General features: G+C 33.8%; 1 protein-coding gene across 1 annotated transcript in view; it reads left to right on the top strand.

Moving 5' to 3' along the window:
* The window catches only part of LOC110031952 (glycine-rich RNA-binding protein 3, mitochondrial-like), a 15,363-nt gene extending 4,430 nt beyond the window's left edge, over positions 1–10,933 (top strand). Inside the window, exons 5-6 of the mRNA XM_020735405.1 lie at positions 10,194–10,462; positions 10,525–10,933. Of these exons, the coding sequence (XP_020591064.1) occupies positions 10,194–10,462; positions 10,525–10,933 (678 nt within the window). The remainder of the gene's footprint in view (positions 1–10,193; positions 10,463–10,524) is intronic.

A 10,933-nucleotide genomic window follows, 5' to 3' on the forward strand; every position in this document is an offset into this window, starting at 1 on the left:
GCTCAACAACAGATTCCACTTCCATGGCTGGCGACGAGGGTGATGTCCGGAAGAGCTCCTCTCTCTCGCGTGACCCTAACGACAAACTCGTCCTCTCCCTCTAGCTCTCGCGCCCGAAGCCACGCCCCGATCCGTCGCTAGCAGACCTCGTCGGGGTCTTCTTTCTCTCCATCTCGCGAGAGGGTCGGCTAGGGAGGCGAGGATGGGATCGCGGCTCTGCTTGACTGCTCGGCTTTCTTATTTGAACGCTCGATTTTCTTACTTGTTTACTCGGCTCAAGTGGGTTGCTTGACTGCTCGGCTCAAGTAGGTTGCTTTCCCTGTTTCTCTGATTGCTTGTTGATTATGCATCTTCAGAAAGAATTGTGGCTTATATTCATTTTTAGCCTGAAATTTATTTTCCTTGACTAATATATAGATGTCAATCTTGATTTTTTACAGCACAAGCTTGTCAAATTTTTTGATATCTGTAAAAAAAGTTGCAAATAAGGGCAGATTGATCATTTATCCAGAATCAACTGTTTTCCAAATGCACAAACCAAACAACCAGTTAGCTTATCCGAATCAGCTGGTCATCAGCAGATTATCAGGATAAGCTGCTTATCAGCTTAAGCTAGATATGCTACAGCTGCCCCAAACAGACACTTAATTTGAGCCACCTTGCCTAAAAGGATGGGAAATATTCCTAAATAAGACATTCTTCTTCTTCTCACAGCATTACATCCCATTTTTGCAATTCGTTAAGTTTTATGGATGTTGTTTTTGGGTATGATTGAATGTTTTTCTCGACATATTTGCATAAGCTATTTCTCTAGATTATATCCTTTTTCATTTTCTTAACAAAACTAATCTTAAATTATATAGTCAGTGTAACTGATTATTTATTAGATATATTCCCCATATCACACGGGTCCTTTTAGAAGGATTACACTTCTTTGAATTTATGGGATAGGGGCATTTACCCAACCTTCTTGCTATGACAATTTGTTATGCTGAGTAATTGGCTCTTCTTGACAAAGTAGTGGTAAATCTTTAAAAAAATCCATGGAGATGCTCTTCCATGGATTGCTTGCCATGATCAGTAAGGTGTACAATTCATGCTTCTTGTTTTCAAGCTTGGATGTGCTACAAGATATGAATCCTTTAATATATACTTAGATATTGTAATTTTCTTGGTTAGGAAACATGGGTTATAGATTTTGTAATGGCTTCTCCACTACAAAGTGTCCAATTTTGCAATCAATTTGTTGAGTTTGATAGCTTGGTTGACATAATTTGTAGAGAGGGCTATCTCTCTGTATAAATTTTGAAGATTAAACATGCATAATAATGCTAAAAAAAGGGTCACCGAGAGGGTATGCTGACTATTTTGTTGGTAATTCTCTTTTTGTCTTTGGTCGCTAGGTTGAATTGTTGGAATTTATCCACTCCATATGTCAAACCTACTGTAGATTGATCTGATTCTACAAATTTGTAGCAATTTGCGATTTGTATGCACTTCGATGTTCTTCCTTGGAAGTTAGGCATGCTAGTATTACACCCATTGCATATCCACCAGCATCTACCTCTATGCAAATTTGGCAAAAGCTAGCACTAGCGTTTTGTTTTTTTTTGAACATGAGAAATGTATTTTATTGCTTTTGCGGTTTTTCCCCATTATGTTTAAAGCTTGTACAGGTGAGTAAGTATTGAAATTTGTCAAATAAACTTAGTGAATAATAATATTCCATAAAGCTTTTCATAACAATTATTGATGGAGTTTAGGGTCACTTCTTGATTGTCTTCACCTTTAAATGATTAATCTTAATCGTTCCATTGCCTACCTTAAATCCGAGATAGAGAGCAGTTTCTTCTTGGAAAATTTACACTTTTTTTTTAGAAGTATCCAATGTTGCTATTAAATGGAACACCCTCCTTTTATGTTTCAAGCATTTTGACAAACTAAAGAAGTCATATAAGTAAAATTTTAAGATATTGTTCATCAACCTCATAAAGGTGGCAGTCAAGTTACTGTGTTTGATTGTGTTGACTTCTCCTTATCTTTAATGCAGTCTTCCACACACAGCATTTAGACAAATTAACAGAGTCATATAAGTGTAATTTCAAGATATTGTTCATCAGCCTCATAAAGGTGGCAGTCAAGTACTGTGTTTGATTGTGATGACTTCTATACTTATCTTCGATGCAGTCTTCCACGCATCGTGCTCACTTCATGATTAACAATTAGACATTGAGTTTGGTGAGGAAGTTACCAGGCTTTACTCATTCCAAGATGTTGATACACGTCAGCATACTTTGCCACTATTTTATTGATTATGTGATAGTCAATGCATAGCCCCTACGTGCCATCCTTTTGGAGGATCATTGCAATGGGTGTTGATCATTCCATTTTTTATTAACTTTGTAGTTAACTCTTTGATCTCATCATCGATGATTGATATTAGTACACGAGAAGATTTAGCAGAGGCATATGCCATCAGTCGGATATTTTACTTGGTGGATTGCTTTGGTGGCAACTATTATTTCTTTTAGAAGAGCAATATTTTTTTAAACAACATTTGCTTTAACCACAGGTCTTGAATTCGTTTCTTTTTAACATTGAAATTACATGGCTCCTTTCTTCCTCTATGATAAGCCTGATAAGAAGAAATACATGGCATCAAGTTTACATTGCTTTGTCATAATGATTGTTTGTGGTACTGCATAGTTTTTCTTTCGTTGGTAGTCCTTGATGGTCAAAGGCACATCATAGTGGGTAGGTGAATTGGATATGCATGTGCATGTTAGTTTTCTTTCTTACCAATTCAAATTTCCTCACAAACAAATACATGGAAGTTGAATAACTCAACAATTAAATCAATGAATTAAATACACATGCAAGAGTACAGTTATGGGAGATAAGATTCTTATTATGTGATTAATCAATATAAGCGAGTTTATATGTGCTTAACTTAATCGAAATAATTACACAGGAATATTAGCATTCACACACTTGTACTAAATTTGTTTAATCCTGTTACACAAGTGAATATATTCTAAATTATTTAGCAAATTAGTGAGTCTATCACTATTATGCTCAAATTAATCTGATAACTCAAATACAATAGCTATAGTAATTGCTACACCAATCGCCGAAGTAAAAAAAATGTCCACATAAAAATATATTGCTGTTAGAAATAAATATATATTAAATGTGAGTTTAACTAATTTGTTTGCGCAGGATAAATAAGATAACAAATATATATGTTACAATAACAACCAAATTACCATCAAGCCCAAGCACTTTGAATAAGAAAATAAATCTAAATTTAAGAGTAAGGGGAGACAATAATTGTTATGTTGTTATCACCCAACTGGTTTACACCCATGTCTAATCCCTATCCATATTAGGATTTCACTATTCGGATTTGCGATACACTGTGCTCCTTTACTTCCTTAAGCGGGTGGAGAAACCTTCACAAAATTGTACTTCAGGGGAAAAATTGCCCGCTTGTTTGACAGCATGAGCGCCTCACATATGCAAGTTTTGCCTCATAACAGTTCTCCAAGTTTCATTAGACTTGGCACAAACCCAAATGCTAATTAAAATCAAATTCATCATCTAAAATATGTTATAATTCTCATTTTTAGAATGGAAAGATGTAGTTTGGATGTTATCATGATAATGTTACTTAAGGTTTTGATTTACCAATAATATTGTGGATCATCCAATTCAATTTTTTCTTGAAAAACCTTTAGAAATGATTTTACCATGATTCTTAAATTCATTAATTTTTTCATTTCTAATATGTATTGTATATATAGGTTAGGATTCACTTTGATAGAATTCTTAAAACTTTTTGCAAATAATCCAAAGAAGTCTTCGAAGAGCAAAACCAAATGACTTTTCAAATGGCTGGCGCGAAAATTCTCAATAGGTAGTAAAACATGTCAAGACCTTGATGCATCCTGGTATAGTAATAGTCTAGTGCTTTGGTTGGGGGATGCCCGAGCATGTATATGGTGTGGCATTTTGGTTATTTTTTGTAATTTTTTTTAATTATTATTAAATCAAATTAAAATAAAAAGTATAAGATGTTTTATATGTAAAAAAAAATCTGCAAATTTGATGGAATTAAAACTAAGCTCAAAGTCAGTAGTTATATCGAAATTCATTCCTTTTTTAAAACTTGGTAATATCTTTCTTACTTTGGCAGAAATAAGGGGGGATCCCTTTTTTCTACTTATTATTATGTTCGTTTTTGTCTTGTTTCTATTTTGATTATGAATTCTCTAGTGCTAGGTTTTTTTTTTCTTTACGGTTATATAAAGCAAATCTTGATCAACTAAATGCAAGGGTCGACAAAATCCTATTATTATATTCTCGGTTTTCAGTCATGAATGTGAATATTATAAATATTGTCATTGCTTTTGCTCCTTATGCTCATTAGAAGAGTTAAAAATTTATAATTAGTCACTGTTTTTAATTATGAACTACTATGATGTGTTTCTTGTAACTATATTTTTTGGGGTGATTTAAATGAACATATGGGTACTAGTATGATAGGTTACAAGAGAATTTATAATATGAGATAATGAAATGTGGGAATCTAAATTTATTTCATAATATTCTAAAATAGTGCAAGAGCTGGGCTACCAAATTATAAATAGAATTTTTAGTAAAGTGAGGAGAAATATTTGTGCGAATAATGTAATTGTTAGTCCAAAGTAGATTTTGAAAACACCAAGGGTGCGTTTGTTTAGGTGGTTCGTACTGCGGTTATAAACTAATGCAATTTTTAATCGTTTGATTCATGTGTTACTCCAACTACAGCCCAAACCGCGACGAAAAAATGAACAGTAATGCAAACGCGGGCCCCTAGTTGCGTCCTGCGTTCAACGATACATTATTTCTTCGTTACCTTCGCAACAGCCGTGACCTAGCAGGAGATCCTTCATTAGCCCGCGAAGCACAGTCGTCAGCACCCGAGGTCCAGAGTTTCGCAAGACCGCCTCATTCTCGCCAACCTGTCTCGCCATTCAATGTCCTTCTGCTGCTTCTCCTTCAACTGAGCAGTCCTTCTCGTTAGATTCCTGACATGTACTTTTTTTTTCTCCTCCTAGTGAGCATGGGTAATATTATAGCGAATTGGGTGCAAGAAGTAGTTCTTGGAGGATTCATCCGCCGGAAGAGGTAAAGGGATCGCCTCTAGTCCTAATTTTTGTGAAAACTGGCTTGCAACTTGGGGTGGATTGCTCAATAGAGAATTTAATGTTTCGTCAGGGAAGAGTTTTTTAGAATGGAGCTTATTTTTTGTATTTTTTATTGTTAGATTAGTTGCATGCATCGTTTTCTTATCAAGGAATTTGTAAAGGGTTTGTTTTTGTGCTTCGAACTTGGGTCCTATCCGGGGAAAAAATTGAAAGGATAAATTAATGGACAATTATATTAGAGAGACAAATGAAGTACCATCTATTGATACAAGGTAGTTGAAAATGCATTTGCTTGAGTGTTATGAAGGACAATGGTGTTGAATTGAGGTAGCCTGCCCAAAGTTTTCCAAAATAATTTTAATTAGTTTGCTTAATGCTTATGTTATCTATATAATGTATACTTAGGGGTATTACAGTCATTAGTACATAAACTTTCAGAACTATATTTTTCAAACAGATCAACTGCTTCTGAAACACCAGTTTTTTACAATAGATTTTTAACAATAGCTTTTGAACTGAGATTTCGTACGACTACAACAAACGCACCCTAAGAGCAGTAATTTTCAACGTTGATCTTATGAGCATAAAGAAATAAGTGGGGATATCAAAATTAAGCTCAAAGTCATTAATTATATCAAAATTCATTCCTTCTTTAAAACTTGGTACTATCTTTCTTATTTTTTGTGGAAATAAGTGGTGATCCCTTTTTTTTACTTATTATTATGTTCCTTTTTGTCTTATTTCTATTTTGGTTATGAATTCTCTAGTGCTAGGTTACTTTTTTCTTTACGGTTATATAAAGCAAACTTTGATCAACTGAATGCAACAATTGACAAATTTTTTTTTTATATTCTCTGTTTTCAGTTATGAATGTGAATATTATAAATATTGTCATTGCTTTTACTCCTTAAGCTGATTAGAAAAGACTTAAAAATTTATAATTAATCACTATTTTTAATTATGAACTACTACGATGTGTGTCTAGTAACTATATTTATTGGGGTGATTTAAATGAACATATGGGTTATAGTATGATGAGTTATAAGAGAATTCATAATATGGGATAATGTAATGTGGGAATCTATAATTTATTTCATAATATCCTAAAATATTGCAAGAGTTGGGCTACCAAATATAAATAGAATTTTTATTAAAGAGAGGAGAAATATTTGTGTGAATAATGTAAATGTTATTCCAATGTAGACCTTGAAAACACTAATTTTGGATGTTGATCTTATGAGCATAAAGAAAAGAGCTAGAAGAAATAATGTTTGAATTAAATGATGGAGTTTTCAAGGTGTGAAAATTTTCTTTTAAGATAGGTTAAGAGGTGTAAACTATAATTATTTAGCAGGGGATATGAAATAGAATTATTTAAGTAAATTGCTGTGAGCTTCTCAAGAGGATTTTCATTATAAATTTGAGCAGATTTTTAAAGTGGGTCATACACATGGAAAAGAGTGTGCTGAGGAGTTGCAAATGGTTATTAGAAAATAAATAAATGTACTTTGAAGGTTTGTCAAAAGTTAAATTCAATAATGGCTTACAAAGAGGGTATTGAACAAAAGCAAAGTAGCAGTTTCTGGTGATTTTTATAATTTTTTAAATGAGACTCGGTGCTAAAAAAGGAGGTATAGAAGTAGTAAGGAAAATAAATGTGTTCTAAGTTGTAAAATTTAATTATTATGAGCCTTATAATAATTATGGAAGACTTGTCAAGAGGGCATCGAGTAAATTAAAAAGTATAACTTCGAATGATTTATACAATAGGTTTGGTATTAAAAGAAAAAGATAAATAACACATAAAATAGTTAAGGCAAGCAAAGAGATATATATATTTTTATCAACTTTAAGTAAGTAGATGTGAATATAATATGACCTTGGTCAAAGATGAAAAAAAAGGAAAGATGAAAATGCTAGTTTTTGGCGGCTTTACTTGAAAAGGCATATTTTTTTCATATTTGGGTATTTGTTTGTCTCTTTTGTGAGTGATTCTTATGAGTTTGATGGTCCTACTTTAGCAAAGGTCACTTCCCTTCCAGCCTTTATGGTCATTTTACTCTTTCCGTGTCCTGTGACAACATGCTTCTACTGTGACATTTAAAGAGAGAGTGCAATCAAGCATTTGAAAATTAGAACACAGAAATGAAGTCATGCAGAGTCAAGCATGTCAATTATGGTAGTAGTTGAACAAATGAGGGAATGCTATTGGTGATATTGATCAGTAGGTTTTATGATATTTGCAAAATGAGAATTTACCCTTGATAAGAACTAGAATATCATAAAGACGATTTTAGTCTTGAATCTAGATTCTGCTGACACTATAGTGAGACATACACCCTAAAACCTATGAATAACTAAGGACTTGACATGTTTTTTATTTTTGTCTAGAAAGGACATCCATTTAAACTCACATAACTGTGTAAAATCATGATGTTTGATCTCTATGCACATTCAAGGGAGGATCAATATCAAATATGGTGGCCTTGCATCTTTGCTAAAGCAATGTTCCCCAGCCATGCATGGACATGACATGCCATATGCAAATATTAATTTAATTATTTTGCTCTGAGTGAGTTCTGCAAATAAATATAATACGAGGACTCGCTATGCATATGCATATCTGTATGTCAGTCTTAGATTTTTTTTTTTTGAGGACCATACCTTTAATGTGTAGGGTAATCTCTTGAATATTAATTGCAAATATTTGGTCCGCCAAAATTGTTTAGATTGATCATTTTAAAAAAGGTGGCTTTAAGAAAACCATGCATGTAATTAAAAAAAATTATCTTCTGTTTGCTTTTAATTTCCTGGTTATCGGGATAAAAGATTTAATATTAGAAGGGTCTAGCATATACACATCTAGGCAAACCGCATCACAAGAATCGAAATATCATGAAATTCTAACCTATAATCATGAAAAATTAATCAAATGATATTAAATGAATAAGCAATGCTCTCAAAACACAGTTGGATCCTGCAATACAGCACCCAAAAGACAAGATAGTTATCTAAGTTCTATCATAAATATGACCCTATTATATAATACATGGAGATGTAGCTTGCGGGTTCTTGGAAGACTGTCTAGAGCATTATGTATCGTTCTGTCTTCTGAGAAACCACATGCCTATATATAGCATTTCTAGATTGAAAATCCCACCCTTGTGAAATACATTTTCTCACATATACATGATTATATATTTTATTTTTGGCCTGGCAAGAGCTCTGTTAAACGAGTAGTGCTTTTGAGGGTACCTTATATATATTAAGCACCTTCGAGGAAATATAACCCTATCCCAGTCCATAGCTAATACAGCGTAACAACCCATTGCCATATGAACCAGCCTTGGCACCCAAGTTCGTAAGATTGAAAGCCTAGGATCATTGAGAGTAGTATATGACTTAAAGGATTGGCAAACGGTAAATTCGCTGAAGTCTTGCAAAGAGGTTATTTGAGTAAAGCAAAAATTGTAGCTTCTAGTAATTTATATAATTATCCTGTAAGTAGGGTTGGTGTTGAGGAAGGTTGTTGAGTGGGTTTAGGAAAAGAAAATTGTACTTAAGAAGTGATAAAATTTAATAATTGTGAGGCTCATTATGATTATAAGAAATCTAGAAAACTTGTAAAGAGGTTAGTGAGCAAACCAAAAATATAACTTCTAATGATTTATGGAATGGGCTTGAGTTTAAAATTTTAGAAAAATATATAAAATAGTTAAGCTAAAGAGAGAAAATTTAGATATTTTTATCAGTGTTGAATCAGAAGTGAAGGTAATAGGATCGGATCTTAGTTAAAGTTTAAAATAAGGATAGATGAAATGGCTACTATGAAAAATTATAATGAAAGTTTTAACAAAGAAATTAAATAGAAGGAGCTTAATGAATGACATATTGAAACATATTATGCATTGATTCTAAATATATATTATAAATTAGTCCAAAATACTCGAGTGGAGTCAACTTCAAAGAAGATCCATAAATATGAAGCTTTAGATCCAAATGAGACGAGTCAGACGACTATTTAGATTTGACGAGTTATATACTCCTATGGAACTTTGTAGTGATTTGATGAACAAATCTTTTCAATAGATTGTTGAAGCTAAGAAAGTGGCAAATGATTAAAGAATAATTATTTTGGTATTACTATTTAAGATTTGGGAAATTTTTTTTTATGATTTTGCTAGTTGTAAAGAAATTCCACTTTTGTTTCATAAAATAATACAATGGAAGAGTAAATAGAAAATTGATTTAGAAAAGTTACTTCAATTTCAAAAGAGTAATTTCATTAATGAAATTATTATGCCAGGAACATTTTTAATGTTAATATGATTACTAAAAGGTGTTGTGGATCAATAAAGGAAATTTTATTCGATTTTTACAGATCTTAGGACACATGATTGTCTGCTGAGTTAATAAGGATGGCACATGATCGTCTGCCGAGTTAATTTGAAGTTAATAAAAGAAATTGTCTAAACTATGTTGGAGGCATTATATATATGTTTATCGAGGATGAACATTGAATTTATTTATTTTTTATATTAGCTGTGGAGATGCTTATTAAAGTTATAGTAATTGAACTGCTGTGTGTATTTTTTTATTTGCATAGGAAAGATCTTGTTGATGAGGAATCTGGTAAAATAATTAAAAATGTTGAAGACAAATGTTTTTAGATATAAAGGGATTAAAATTTGTTAAATAAAGATAATGTATGATATGCAATTTTAGTGTGTGATATTAACAATTATTGGTTAATATTGTTAGAAGATAAATTTGTTTTGAAAGATGATGATGTAAATGCGGATATAATTTTTATGAGTTAATGCCAAGTGGTTAAAGTGAAGGAATGCCTTAAGAATATTATGTAATAAGAGTAGAATTATGGTAAATTTTACGAAATTACTGTTGATAGTAAAAAATAAGAAATTTTTTTTTTAATTTTTCATTGAATTTTCTTATGATTGAAGATGAAGCCTCAATTTAACTCATGTTGATAATGCACAGGAACTTCATGGGCGCTTGGTTAGAGTAAATTATGCTAATGATCGTCCTAGTTATGGTGGTGGTGGCGGCTTTGGTGGTGGTTATGGTGGCGGCGGCGGTGGTTATGGCGGCAGCGGCGGCTATGGTGGTGACCGTGGTGGGGCTTATGGCGGCGGCGGCGGCGGTGGTTATGGGGGTGGCGGTGGTAGTTATGGTGCTGGGGGATATGCTGGTGGATATGGAAATAGCGGCGGAGGGTATGGCGGGGGGGGGGGGGGGGATGTGGTGTGGTGTAGTGGGGGGGCTGTGGGGGGTATGGTGGTGGTGCTCCTACCAGTTTTGGTGGAGATAGCTATGGAAGCGGTACTGGTAGTTATGGAAGTGGAGGCGCTGGTGGGGTTGGGACTGGTGGTGATAGCTATGGAGGTGGAACTGGTAGTTATGGCAGTGGAGGTGCTGGTGGTGGTTTTGGTGGTGGGACTGTTAGCGACAATTATGTAACGGGCGGTGTTGGTGGGAGTGAAAACTATATTGGTGGTGCGATGGGACAAAACAACCCAAGCGACGCAGCCAACTTCGGCGGCGGTGGTTCTGAGAAACACAATTTCAACCTGGATGGATCAGGTCCTACTAGCTATGATAACAACAAGCAATATGGCAGCAACCAAGGAGGCACGACCAGTGGTCTGAACCATGACAATGAGGATGGTTTCGATCGAAGTTTGAAGGATGATTTTGCAGACAGGATGATTTTGGTTTGA

This window comes from Phalaenopsis equestris, unplaced genomic scaffold (genome assembly GCF_001263595.1).
Source record: "Phalaenopsis equestris unplaced genomic scaffold, ASM126359v1 Scaffold000873, whole genome shotgun sequence".
NCBI lineage: Eukaryota > Viridiplantae > Streptophyta > Magnoliopsida > Asparagales > Orchidaceae > Phalaenopsis > Phalaenopsis equestris.